Source organism: Wallemia ichthyophaga (assembly GCF_000400465.1).
Source record: "Wallemia ichthyophaga EXF-994 unplaced genomic scaffold scaffold16, whole genome shotgun sequence".
NCBI lineage: Eukaryota > Fungi > Basidiomycota > Wallemiomycetes > Wallemiales > Wallemiaceae > Wallemia > Wallemia ichthyophaga.
In genome coordinates, this window is record NW_008806289.1 from 137168 (window position 1) to 150327 (window position 13160).

The 13160-nt window shown below is 44.9% G+C and overlaps 9 protein-coding genes across 9 annotated transcripts; 4 read left to right on the forward strand and 5 right to left on the reverse strand.

The window, feature by feature from the left end:
* Position 1: 1 nt before the first annotated feature.
* On the forward strand, positions 2–532 carry J056_001550 (uncharacterized protein; the record flags this gene model as incomplete). Its single annotated transcript, XM_009271178.1, has 1 exon — positions 2–532. One exon carries the CDS (start codon positions 2–4, stop codon positions 530–532), a length of 531 nt encoding a protein of 176 aa, XP_009269453.1.
* Positions 533–610: 78 nt separating this feature from the next.
* J056_001551 (Proteasome subunit alpha type-6) lies at positions 611–1348 on the reverse strand (the record flags this gene model as incomplete). The annotated part of the gene is made up of 1 exon (XM_009271179.1): positions 611–1348. One exon carries the CDS (start codon positions 1346–1348, stop codon positions 611–613), a length of 738 nt encoding a protein of 245 aa, XP_009269454.1.
* A 149-nt stretch (positions 1349–1497) lies between these two features.
* On the reverse strand, positions 1498–2994 carry J056_001552 (DnaJ-like protein subfamily C member 7; the record flags this gene model as incomplete). The annotated part of the gene is made up of 1 exon (XM_009271180.1): positions 1498–2994. One exon carries the CDS (start codon positions 2992–2994, stop codon positions 1498–1500), a length of 1497 nt encoding a protein of 498 aa, XP_009269455.1.
* A 75-nt stretch (positions 2995–3069) lies between these two features.
* Positions 3070–4933, forward strand: J056_001553 (U3 small nucleolar RNA-associated protein 7; the record flags this gene model as incomplete). Its single annotated transcript, XM_009271181.1, has 2 exons — positions 3070–4374; positions 4430–4933. 2 exons carry the CDS (start codon positions 3070–3072, stop codon positions 4931–4933), a joined length of 1809 nt encoding a protein of 602 aa, XP_009269456.1.
* Positions 4934–6640: 1707 nt separating this feature from the next.
* J056_001554 (Phosphoacetylglucosamine mutase) lies at positions 6641–9604 on the reverse strand (the record flags this gene model as incomplete). Its single annotated transcript, XM_009271182.1, has 5 exons — positions 6641–6712; positions 6761–7651; positions 7904–9286; positions 9339–9456; positions 9507–9604. The coding sequence occupies 5 exons, from the start codon at positions 9602–9604 to the stop codon at positions 6641–6643; spliced, it is 2562 nt and encodes an 853-aa protein (XP_009269457.1).
* Positions 9605–9999: 395 nt separating this feature from the next.
* Positions 10000–10479, reverse strand: J056_001555 (uncharacterized protein; the record flags this gene model as incomplete). The annotated part of the gene is made up of 1 exon (XM_009271183.1): positions 10000–10479. One exon carries the CDS (start codon positions 10477–10479, stop codon positions 10000–10002), a length of 480 nt encoding a protein of 159 aa, XP_009269458.1.
* A 143-nt stretch (positions 10480–10622) lies between these two features.
* J056_001556 (RNA-binding motif protein, X-linked 2) lies at positions 10623–11789 on the forward strand (the record flags this gene model as incomplete). The annotated part of the gene is made up of 6 exons (XM_009271184.1): positions 10623–10643; positions 11049–11106; positions 11157–11229; positions 11277–11572; positions 11627–11709; positions 11745–11789. 6 exons carry the CDS (start codon positions 10623–10625, stop codon positions 11787–11789), a joined length of 576 nt encoding a protein of 191 aa, XP_009269459.1.
* A 61-nt stretch (positions 11790–11850) lies between these two features.
* J056_001557 (uncharacterized protein) lies at positions 11851–12246 on the reverse strand (the record flags this gene model as incomplete). The annotated part of the gene is made up of 1 exon (XM_009271185.1): positions 11851–12246. One exon carries the CDS (start codon positions 12244–12246, stop codon positions 11851–11853), a length of 396 nt encoding a protein of 131 aa, XP_009269460.1.
* Positions 12247–12338: 92 nt separating this feature from the next.
* On the forward strand, positions 12339–13044 carry J056_001558 (Myosin regulatory light chain cdc4; the record flags this gene model as incomplete). The annotated part of the gene is made up of 4 exons (XM_009271186.1): positions 12339–12416; positions 12517–12526; positions 12578–12721; positions 12779–13044. 4 exons carry the CDS (start codon positions 12339–12341, stop codon positions 13042–13044), a joined length of 498 nt encoding a protein of 165 aa, XP_009269461.1.
* Positions 13045–13160: the final 116 nt, after the last annotated feature.

Below are 13160 nucleotides of genomic sequence, written 5' to 3' on the forward strand. Positions count from 1 at the left end.
AATGACGCACAACTTACCGCCAATCTCCTCGCTCGATTTGTTCGATAGGCAGAGAGGCTCCGGCGTGGGCGCGGATAGATCGCCGCCGCCGTCGCTCTTCCAATTCCCAACTGAGCTTCTGCCGTCGTCGTCGTTCAGGCATCCATACGTGACGAGCTCCCGTTCTGATCCGCTGCTCGGAGGGAAGAAGGCGTTGTCGGATGCCTCTGCGAATATGTCGCCTAATCCATCCTATGCATCGTCATATCCATCGTCTAATACATCCTCCAATGCATACACCTCCAGGAAACGACCGCCATCCACCAACTCGGGGGCTGTCAACCAGCGGAACCACGTCAAAGCAAAGAATCAGCACAGCAGTATACTCGTGGAGTGCATAGAGTTGCTCCATCAGCGCTGCGATCCACGCACCACGCCCCCTCTACCACCCAACTGGCACGAGCGTAATTTGAGGTCCGTCAAGGATAAAGTGGGCGCAGTGAAGGATCTCTATTTGAGTCTTACTGGCGAGCCTTGGGAGCAAGGGGATTGATGGAGTCAAACTCTATGTCTTGGTGACACAAACACACTTGTAATACTATTTATCTCGTCTCACTTTACACCACTCATTCTAGTCTTTGTCGGCAATCTTCTGCAGAATATCCTCCACTTGATCCTCCCCGAGAGTCCTAAACACCTTATCGTGCTTGCTAACGACGCCTATTTCGATTTCGCTTGGTTTAAGATCGGTGCTGAGGACGCTGCTGAGGGTTTCAACCGCCAGTTCGAGCGATTGTTCATAACCGAGGGTGATATTCTCCACCTTGAATTTCTTCTCGAGGAAGTTGATAGCCTCTGTCTGTTTAGTGCCTGCGGAAGTTGCTTTGAAGCCAACAAAGTAGCCAGCAGGATCTACCTTGAAGAGCTGAGGCTGATCGAGTTCATCGTCGTGCCCAACGATCATCATGGCGATACCTAGTGGGCGCATTCCCGCTCTTTGCGTATGTACCTGGTTAATATTGGCTATTCTGCGCGCGAGCTGCTCAGCGGATATGTCGTAGCCGTACTTGTACTTGAATTCGGCAGCCTCAGAGCGAGCGCGCATCACTTGCGAGCGGGCGTCGGGCACTATACCAGTCATTACACAGCCAATTGTGGGCGTTAGGGAGAATAAGTGGGTCACTGTAGACGCATCTAATAGCTTGTCGGGTACTCGCTTCTGGGTGATTACTACACTGGCTTCATCACCGCGCACTCCTACAGCCGTTTGGTTTGAACCTGATATCGCCTTGAACGCATACTCTAATTGGTATATTCTGCCTTCTGGACTGAATACTGTGAGGAATCTGTCATAAGAGGATCTGGACATGTTGTTGGAGGTACGTAATCAAAGGATAATTTCAGTAAAACAAAAGAAATTGTTTGAATTGTATAAAGTGCATAAATTCATGTTAAATCTATCTCGAAGGAATAAAAAATGCGTTTACATTGGTTTATCTGGTTATCTGAAATACAGCACTAGAATGGGAATCCACCGGCAGAAGTGAATCTGGTTCCACCACCACCGAAAGAGCTATAACCGCCACCCATTCCACCACCACCCATTCCACCACCAAACGCACCAGATGCGAATAAATCAGCCAAGTTTATATCTGCACCCATTCCACCACTGCTAAATCCACCACCCATGCCACCAACGCCTTCATCAAGATCAAGACCATTGTCATATATGTGTCTTTGTTGTGAATCTGTGAGTACGCTGTAAGATTCGTTGATCTGTTTGAAATATTCCTCGTCACCACCTTTATCTGGATGGTGAATGAGGGATTGTTTTCTAAATGCCTTTTTCAATTCAGGATCAGTTGCAGTCTTTTGTACTTGAAGTATTTTGTAGTGATCGACGCGTTTAGATTTTTTGAGTTCCTTTTCAGCGTTACGGACTTCCTTCTCCAAGCCCTGCTTTTCTTCCATGGTGCAGGTATCGAGAGCAGCTTTAAAGTCGGAGACGCACTCTTCAAACTTTTCTTGAGAGAGGTTTATACGAGCGCGTGTTCTGAGAGCTTTAGTGTAGTTTGGGTGTAGTTTGAGAGCGTGATCGACGTCAGTAAACGCTTCATCAGATTTATCGGATAATTTGCTGTAAGCAGTGGCGCGGTTGGATAACAAAACAGCCTTCACTTTACCTTCACCGATTTCGCCTTGATCGCTGCTGAGGGCGTCAAGGGCGGTGGAGTATTGTTGTATAGCTTCAGTATAACGTGCGTGTTTGAAAGCCTCATTACCACTCTCCTTACCCCTTTCAACAACGCGTGTACGTTTAAGGAGTGATTTAGCGGGAGAAAAGTCAGGATCAGATCTCATTGCAGCTTGCAAGTGAGCGATGGCTTTAGAAAAGTTGGAGTCGAGGAAGAGAACGCGTGCTCGGAGGTAAAGGAGGTCAGGGGAGGCGGGGGACATGGAGAGAAGGTCGGACGCAATTCTACCAGCTTCGAGGAGGTCACCTTTGCCGATGAGACATTCAACTTTACCGGCCTTCCATTCGAGAGGGGAATCGAGGACGTTGCAGCCAGACTCACGCTCAGCCTGGCGCAGGGACATAGAAGCCATAGACCAGTTGTTGTTAGCGCGTTCTTTGTCGTAATTGTGGATGGCGTTGAGCGTGCGTTGGCATTGTTGGGTGAAGGATACAAGGGAGGGGTCACTCGAGGATTTGTAGTCGGTGAGAATGGCTAATGCCTTTGCTGGCTGGCCCAAGCTGAGGTAACAGCGTGCAAGTCTGAGCTGGATTTTCAAGGAAGAAGGGGTGGTTGACGTAGCCTCCTCAATGTCATTGATAGCCGATCTGAACTTCTTCTGAGCCATTAGAGCAGCAGCTCTGTTTGTAAGGAAGGCTTTGTTGGATGGGTTTGCTTGGATGGCGGTGGTGTACAGTGACACAGCCTGATCATAGTCACCGCCTTTAAACGCAACATTCCCCTGCTCTTTGAGTTGCTCTGCGTGTGCGTCGTCGCCCATTTAAAAACCTTGAATCCTTGGTTCAAGAAGACAGCCATCATTGGAATATCAAGGAATAATTAAAATTTATCTAAAATGACTGGGAACCAGCAGAAATCTAAACAGTCCAAGCAACCCAAGGATTCCCAACTCGCTTCCATCTCTAACGGTTTAAATAGGCGTCGTCCCGGCAGCACCGAGGATACAACGCCAGACCACCTAAAATCTATTCCAAATAGAAAACTACGTAATAAGCTCATTCGCCAGCACAACTACCAACAAGCCAGCCAGCGTGCTATTGCTGATTATCAGCATTATCTCTTACCAGACAGCAGCAACGGCATTCAGCCAGAGCATCCCCTTGAACGCACCTACAAACTCAATCAATCCCATATCAAAGACGCCGTCGCGGTCTCCACCGCACAGAAGTCCTTCTCCCTCTCCATCCAATCTGGCGTAAACGCCCTTTCGTACTCTAACGACGGCCGTAACCTCGCCTTCACCGCCCCGCACGGCCGTATTGCTTCCTTTGACCCCACTCTCGGCCGACTACACACCGATATCAACACCCATGAACACACCTCCGCAATCACCTACCTCCACAACTCTAGTATGATGGCTGTAGCCCAATCCAAGTATGTCTACATCTACGACAACCAGGGTTTAGAACTGCACAAACTCCCTGACCACATTGAACCCCGTCACCTTCAATTCCTCCCGCACCATTTCCTCCTCGCCTCCGCTGGACACACTGGCTGGCTCAAATGGCAGGATGTCAGTACAGGTGCGATGGTAGCCCAAACACGTACCCGCCTCGGCCCCACCACCGCAATGGCCCAGAACCGTACCAACGCCATCCTCTCCCTGGGTTCGAGTAACGGCACAGTCAGTTTCTACTCTCCCTCCACTCCTCACGCCCATGTCAAGCTACAAGCCCACCGCGGTGGTGTCCGCTCCATCGACCACGACCGTCAAGGTCGCTATCTCGCCAGTGCTGGTGCAGACGGTATGGTGAAGCTCTGGGACATGCGAATGTGGAGGGAACTCACCACTTTCCGCGCCCGCAACCAGATCGCCGATATCAGCTTCAGTGATACAGACATGCTAGCTGTGGGGTGGGGCAACCATGCCTACGTCTACCGCGACCTACTACAGCAGCAAGTTGACAACGGCAGCAGCAGCACCCCTACACCCTACCTCACCCACCACTTCAGCGGGAGGAATGTAAACAAAGTCGCCTTCTGCCCGTATGAGGATGTCTTATCGGTGGGACACGCCGGTGGTCTCGATAATCTCCTCATTCCAGGTGCTGGAGAGGGTAACTACGACTCCCTCGAAGCTGATCCCTTCGAAGGCAAAGGCGCGCGTCGTGAGCGTGAAGTCCGCCAGTTGCTCGATAAGGTGCGTTTTTTGTGTGGTGTACATGTATTATTCTAACTGACACAAACTCCCACAGATCCAGCCCGATCTTATTACTTTCAATGACAACGTCCTCGGTGGACTTCACCTCCAGCATGATAACAACAACCCTAATGCGAAGAAGGTACAGGGTAAGAAAACTCGCCCGGTCGGCACGCCCAAGCCCTTCGCTCAGATGTCGAGATCGGAGCGACTGCGTGCGAATGGGATGGGAGAAAGCGACGAGGAGGAGGGTGATGACGGTGACGATCAAGCTGACGATGACGCTGACGATGCTGAGGGCATGCTCGACGAACTCGACACTCAACATCACGACGACATGGGTAGAGCACAATTGAAGCAGAAGAAGAAAATGAGAGGTAGGAACACCTCTACGAAGAAATACCTGGCGCGGAAACGTAAGAACGTCGTCGAGCCTTCTCAACTCGCCCTCAAAGCTAAATTGGCTAAAGAGAAGGCTGATATTGAGGCTAACGTTGCTAACAGACGTGGCACCAACACCCCTCATCAACCGTCTGCTTTGGATAGGTTTACCAAGTAGGTGAAGGTGTAGGTACATGTGTGCATGTCAGTAGTGTACTAGTTGGATGCTTTCCTCTCTTTTCTCGTCATATATTCTATTTATTTTGCAATTCTGTTGCAATTCATGCTTTGGTTTGTGCTTTATGCTTTATGCTTTCTGCAAGATTTCCCAAGTTACATCCCTGGCGCTTCAATCGCGCCTTGCACGCTGCTCGGAAGCAAATATCCGACATGGCTCTGGGCATCATATAGGATAAATAGAAAAAACAACACGCGTTTCATCGATAATAGCCAATCATATTGACTGATATAGACCACAGCCACCCACAAGTCGCATTTGCTCCCTCTCCATCCACGCGATTTACCTCTTGGCGTCCACAGGACTAAGGCTATCTTTAGAGAAAATTTTTAGATATTGCGCATCATCGCAAAGCATTAAATGTAATGGATGTAACCGTTGCAGCTGATGTAATTCATGAATAGGAAAGTGAACATCAGCCCAACTCCAACTCCGACTCTGCAATCTCTGCAATCGGCCGTTTGGCTTTATCAGCAGGAGTATGTCGAAATTTCTAAATAGTCCAAGTGAAGTGCTGGTCAAGGTAGTTAAAGAATTGTGCGAGTCAGGTTAGTGGAAACGCATATATTCATGTACCAAGTTTCACTCCCTGAGACATACCACATGTGCATTTGTATCTGGTTGGGCGAGTGCAGAGCAAATGACTTTGCTTTTCGTGATAAGCTGTATAAAACACCTAATCTCATCACAAACCTGATAGCTACAGAATGTTTTCAAGATAGCTCAAATTAAAGAGTAGGAATAAGTCATTTCGTTCAGTTATCTTGGTCAGCAGCTACAATTTAGCTGGTAGTTTGAATCTGCATCATTTTAGCTGCTGCCCTGACAACTGAGGATCAACACTACTCACTGTGCTTCAGTGTTACCCTTGCCCATACTATTAGTTGATGAAACACCGCCGAGACAGTTCAAATTAGCATCCGTCACTGTGATATGACCAAATATTAATCAGTCATTGAACATGTCATTCGACCGGGACATCTAACAAAATCTTCCCTCTTCGCTTTGGAAAACGCAATGGGAAGTTGTAGAAATTTACATGACTGCCTGTAATGCTTCAATGCTCCAACGCTCCAATGCGCCATTTTAGCACTGTCAGATACAAGCTCTAAACACCTCCTTGGCATAAGTTAAGTTGAAGAATCTCGACCGCCATTGAGCTGTTGCTTCCGTTGAACAATTACGTGATAGGGCGTGAGAATCGCGGAAGTTTATTTAGAAATTGCATTGTTACAACTACATATCAAATGTAGCAAGCCAAGACATTCAACAAAACCCATAATAGTCGAATATATCTGTATTTACAAGTCGAGTTCGAAAATAGAATAATCAAGAAAAATTTGGGTGAGATTCGTATTATGTATTAACGAAAAGTATTCACCGCTGTGAAAGATAAAGCCAATATATACCAGATGGCTAGGAATGACATCGGTTGAGATGGTCATTAGTGGTCGCGTTAAGTGGTTGGTCTCTTTACTTGTTTGTGATTGTGGAGAAGACGAAGAGCACGTGAAATAATTGAGAGAAGTAATTGGTGCAAAAGCTTGGTGTTGACAATTGAGTAGCCTACAGAAAGGTAAGGAAAAGTTGATTGTTTGCAATACGCGTTGATCGCTAGCAACACGATCTAATCGCTTGCAACATGCGTTAATCGTTTGCAACACGCTCTAAATAAACGCGTTTGAAAGAAGGACGTTTGATCCAACTACGCCAGAAGCGCTGTGTGGGTGTTAGTGATTTTCGGTAAAACCTTCAAATTCAACCCACCCTTAAACTGTCACAAAGACTCAACCCAACAATATTCAACAACTTGAGTAGACCCTCGTCATCCATAGAGCCATTTATATCGGCTATAACTCTCGCTAGGAATGCAACTATAATCAAGTCTACCAGAGTAAGATCATGGCCTAACAACCACGGACCGCGTTGTTCACGCTGTTCAGTTGATGTGGTGGTGTTAGAGAGATGATCCGACGATAGTTCATTATCGACTTTGATCAAAAAAGATGCGACGTTCGACCAGGTTTTCTTGCTTGCATTGAAGAAATCCTGGCGATTTTTCAAGATAACTTCCACAGGCTTGTCAATATTTGATGGAATATTGTCATTGGGGTATTCAGTGGTTGTAGGAGGGATGTACCTGTATCTATATATATCAAGTATATCCATATTCGACTTTGATTTTGATTCAAACCAGCTTCGTCTGTCTACAGGGCATAGGTGTCTGTATCGATCGAAAGCAGTCTGACGAGAGGTCAAGTAGGAAACGGCGCGAGTAGAGTTCAATTCCAATTCAGAGGGAGACGTTGCGCTCAGCATGAGGAAATTGGTATCAACTTCACCAGAGAGGAGGTAGTTGATGAATTCATCACTCTTGCTTATTAAGTGTGGCAGTGGGATGAGTGAAGGTATAGATCTTCTCTTGATTGAAAGGAATTTGAGAATTGATTTGGTGTCTGAAATGCGCGTATATTCTACTGGTCTGTCTGCTTTGATTGATTCCGCGTTGGGGACGAGCATCACCGGAAGCGTTCCAGCTGGATTTATGGCCAGAAAAGAAGGGTGGAAATTATCACCCATATTCAAATCCACTTGTATCAAATCAAAATCTTGGTCGCTATATATTTTCTCCTCTAAGCAAAGTCTGACTATTGTAGACTGATATGAATGAGGTGACCAATATAACCTTGATGGAGGTATCATGGCATTCAACTCTATATCTCAATGCGCTTGAGTCTTTTTTTTTTTATCTGTCGGTGTGATTCGCTGTCTAGATTAAACCAGTGAATCCACCAGTCACACTATTTAGGATTTGTAGATCATTGATGGAAGTATTTTTTATTTTTACAAAAATTCTTTTGGTCTGCTTATTGGGTCTCCCGCTTGACTATCATATATTAATCCAGCCACCTTGAACGCCAACTCATCCGCTTGACCACGCGTTTGTGCTTCTGCGTAAACTCTCACACAATCTTCAGTACCTGAAGGTCTAACGAATGATCTACCATCCTGATACTTGCTTACATGACCATCTATCTCTTTCTGCAGATCAGCTGGCGTGACTAGCTTTCTTTCCGCATCGGTCGTCGTGAAAGCGGTTCTGTCTGGTACTGTAACCTTAACTAATCTGTTTGGGAAGTCTTCATACAGCCCATCCCATTCTGCTGGTCCCCATTGCTTTTGAATGAGAATTGCTTCAACCAGTAATAAATCTGATAATGCATCTCCAACAGTTTGGTTTGCAACTTCAGAAAGAGCAATCAATTGTTGTAAAGCAGTTTGTTGTGCTGGCATAACTGGCACTGTGTTCTTGATCAAATTTATAAATTCATCACTGAAAAGAACAGTCCCATGACCATTTGCTTCAAAGTAAACACCAACGCTATATTGTTGTGCTGCGTGATGAAGATGCTTAACACCAGTTGGTACACACTTAATTGGAACTTGTTGTGCGTTTATGAACTTTGAGCTACAACCATTAGCGTATGCTGTTTGAACAACACCAACATTTGCAGTATCAGACAAACCAGCTTTATCGACGAGATCAATGATAAACACTGAAAGCAAGCTAGCAATTTTATCACCATCGAGTAATTTGAAGTTACCTCTTTGGTCGTTGTAATAGTAAACAATTCTATCAGCGTCACCATCGAGAGAAGCGCAGCGTTGATTAGGAGTAGGTGAGAAACCAACTGGTAATTGCTGCTTAGATTTTACGTGATCAGCGCCGCAACCGTTATTAAGTTTACCAATTCCAGCAGTGGTATCGTCAAACACAGGCTCGAGTGTGAGTGGGGCATCGACTCTATTCAACCTAGAGTTAAGGTCATGGATATATGGAGCACCGATACCATTTGCACAGTCAACTTTTAAAGGAGCGATGCTAGGTTTACCTTGAACGAGGCCATTGAAAGCGTTGACCATCTTATCCATGTAACCGTTAATAGTGGGTTCACCGTACTCATCGTTAGTACCTTTGCTGTTGGTAGCGCGAACGAGGTAATGAAGTGCAGGAGTTGTAGCTAACCCGTAATCTTCTACTTGCACGCTACCATTGTTCACAGCGTGAATGCCATCTTTGAGAGAAGCGAGGAGAGAATCACCGGAAGGACGCGTGTCTCTTGCGATAATGATGTTAGCCTTTTTAGACAGATCAATTTTGAGGGTATTTGCAAGTTGTGTGCAGTAGCTAGCGAAGCTGTCTAAAGGCGTGTTTGCGAGTGCAGTCGCGTAAGCTTCCCAGGAAGGATCAAGCATGTCACCATGTGGATCAACAAGCTTTACGCCGTTATCCTGTGTGTATTTTGAATCAGCTCAAGCTGAAAACTTGGTCAAGACAACTAACAGATTCCGGGTTATGTGAAGCAGTGACCATAACGCCGACAGCTTTGCCGTCTAACTTTTGAGAGCGAAAAACGGCGATGATACCGACGCGGAATAATACGGCGTCGAGTACAGTGGCTCTGGGAGTGAGGAATGTTAGTGCCAGCTAATGAGAGACATATAGACAAACTTGGTACGGAAGCCAGCAGTACCGTATGCGTAGATGTGGTTAGCTGGTGGAGGATGTTGGTGTGCTAGCTTTGAGATATTTTCAGTAATCAATGACATTTTTTGGTGATTGTGTGTTGCTGAGAAGTCTCGCTCGGACAACAACGATTAACGAATAAGGAATGTCGTCAGTAGAAGATTTACATGGTGAGTTGAGCGTATTAACTCCGTGGCTTCTAACTTAATATCTCCCTCAACAGCCCTGAAGGACGCCCAAGCTAATCACGTTCGTGAAAGCTGGGTTAGTGCAATGGAACTTAGATTAGTTAAAACAGAGCTTCAAAAGTGCCATCAATATGAAGGAGTTAACCACTACGCTACTTGTCAAGATTTGAGTAATCGTTATGTGGATATGCTTAGGGATCATAGAGTTGGTGGTTTTCTAATGGATACAAGCACAAAATTGACAATTCATAGGTCAAGGGTTATAAGATTCAAGAGAAGGAAGTCGATTCTTAGTGTTGTTGAGCAGATTCATACGATTTCATTACTTGAATAGCCATACGTTCAGCTTGAGATTCTAGCATGCTTAGTTGGTGTAATGTATCTGTTGTTGCCTTTTTCAAATCCTCAACGCCCTCTTCACTACTGAGATTGAATTCTGTCAATCCGATATCCACAATCTCGTCTTCACTATCGAATAGATGTTCACCCATAATCAAATTGGATATTTTACCATCTTTGACAAGGTTTAGACGGGTTTCAAGTATATTTAGACATTCTCTAGCCCTAATTAGCTCCTCTACTAGCTGTTCTAATCGATCTGCTGAGGGAATATGATTGATTACGTTTGTTGCAGGTAAGTTACGCGGTAGGAGTGTGTTGCTTGGGTGTATCGTGAATTTCAATTGTGACATTATCCAATCGCCCACGAGATCATTCTTGGTGTACGATTTAAGCAATTCTAGATTATCAATTTCAATGGGTATATGCATTAATCTGTAGAGATGTATATCGCGTGGTTGAGTAGTATAAACCGTGTAAATGAAGAATAAGATAGCATTGATTGCATCATTATCGTTATTCTCAATAAAACCTGTAAACAGTTTGAATGAAATTCTGAAAATGGTTTGATAAAATGAACATCTTATATGTGAATGTAGGTGTATAAAGTGAATATTTCTCCAACCAAGATGTGTATACGTTTTTATAAAACAATCAAAAGCGTTTTGAGTGCTGTTCGGGATATTCAGGCTATTCGATTTGTACGTATCAACCAATCTTCTCAAGTCATCAAAGAGTGATGTAATGAATTGATTACTGTAAAAGTAAGATGGCTGTATATTATTTGCATATTTATTACCAGGCTCTGCTCTTCTCTTGATTACACTCATTGTGGCTGCGATGAAGTGAGTTTGAGTTTGGATTGAATTTACTTGAAATATTCAACGAAACTGAAGTAAAGTTAAAGAAATTCAAGCTTTAGTGAGTTTTCTGGATTCTTTGGGTCCTTGGGTTCCCTGGGTTCTTTGAATAAACTTCTAACTCACTTGGTATGGCTTAGAATGATAAGGAACTCCAGCTTAATCTTTCTTCTGCAAGTTGGCATGATCAATATAAGCGTGTGTAGAAGTTGATCGGAAATACTCAACTCAATTCACACCGCTCACAGACTCAGCCTATGTCTACGTCGGTGGTCTTTTCACTGGTCTAACAGAAGGAGACGTCATTACCATTCTATCTCAGTTGGTTGATTATCTAACCCCACGCACAAACACTCACACACACTCAGATTTGGTGAAGTCGCTGACATCAATATGCCCCGCGATAAGCAATCTGGTAATCCACGCGGTTTTGCTTTCGTCATGTACGAAGATCAGCGTAGTACTGTGCTAGCTGTGGATAACTTGAATGGGTCACAGGTGTTAGGACGCACCCTTCGCGTTGACCACGTCGATAGATACTCACAGCCCAAAGTGCGCAACGAGGACGGCGAGCTTATCGATGCTGAGAGCGAGCAACTCAATGCGCGCTGGACTGAGCACGTTGGAGAGAGTAATGAGAGTAATGAGATTAATCAGGGTAAGGGTGGGTGTTTGTATGGCTGCTTGAATCTCCCCCCGCTAAACACACACCACATAGGTAAGAGACATGAGGGAGATAGCGACAGTGAGTTGGAAAGCGAAGATCCTATGGCTGCGTATATACGCGCGCAGCAGAAGGCTGTCGGTGGTGTTTCCTCTACAGTTGACAAAAACAGAGAGAAAGAAGAGAGGAAAGCACGCAAAGCTCAACGTGCGGTTAAGCGAGCAGCGAGAGAAGCGTCTGAGAAAGAAAAACGACGTCGTTATTAAAATTACATCACTTCACCTCCTCATCATCGCTTGTACCAAATTAGCTCTATTGATAGCCCCACTCTTGTGAATCTCCTCCTTCCTCTTAAGAACATCAGATTGTTGTTCAAGTATAGCGAGAACCTCTCTCGCCAGTCTATGATGCAGGAACTTTTCATTACGTTTATCAGAAGCCTTCATTAGGGCATGGAAACCAAGTCTAATCCTCTGACGTTCGTTAAGTGCCAGTGGAGTATGTAGAACTTTATTGTTACGCTTGCTACTGCTTAGACGGAAAGAAGGTGCAGCCATAGCGATAGCGTTTCTGAGTAAGGAAACGGGTTCAGTGGAGTTTGCAGTGAGAGAGCGCATTTCAGTGAGGGTTTTATTAAGGTGACTCTCGGCTCTAGCTTTCTTTCCATCGCGCATAATTAGATTACTGAGATAACCCAATAACGGTTCACTTGAAGGTGGAATTTGTGTGGGTGTACTGCGAAATCCATTCACAGCGACCGATAAAGATGAAAACTGCTCAAAATGAGTCTGTGCCGTGCGGGAAGATGTTTGTAAAAATCTCTTCATCGCCGTGTGCTGGGAAGGTGAGTGTACCCACTTTGAGATAAAACAATCAAGTTGAAATAATAAAAATGGTGAGATTTGTTTATATTTTTATTCAGATTTATTAAATGAGTTTTATAGTCAGACGCTGGTAGGTACACGCACATACTCACACATACCCGCACCAACACACCTCCCGCAGAAGCTAAAGAAGCATTCGCCTTATTCGATAAACGCGGCACTGGGAAGATTCCTTCGGGTCAACTCGGTGACCTCCTTAGAGCTCTCGGCCAGAATCCAACACAAGCAGAAGTTGACTCTTTACGCTCTTCAGCACCTTCTGAGCGTGAGTTTTAACCTTTTCTTGGTTTTGTTACGCGTCTAACGCGTATAATTATCTCAGTCGACTACAAGACATTCCTCTCCATCCTCCAACGCCCTGATGGCTTCAAACCTGCAGGTGAACTTGACGATTTCGTTAGAGGTTTCCAAGTTTTCGATAAAGATGGCTCTGGCGTCATCGGCGCAGGTGAATTGAGATACGTACTCACTCAACTTGGTGAGAAAATGTCTGACGCTGAGGTCGATGAGTTGTTGAAAGGCGTGCCAATTTCTTCAGATGGAAACATCAATTACCGCGACTTTGCCGCTCACATTTTAGGTGCTTAGTCTTTTTCTCATATTTTTTCTCTTGATTACCCCAAATTGTTTCTGTTTTCTGCTTTGAATTGATTTTATTAAGTTAACAACAGAAATATAAAATATAAACGCGTTTCATTAAAAAG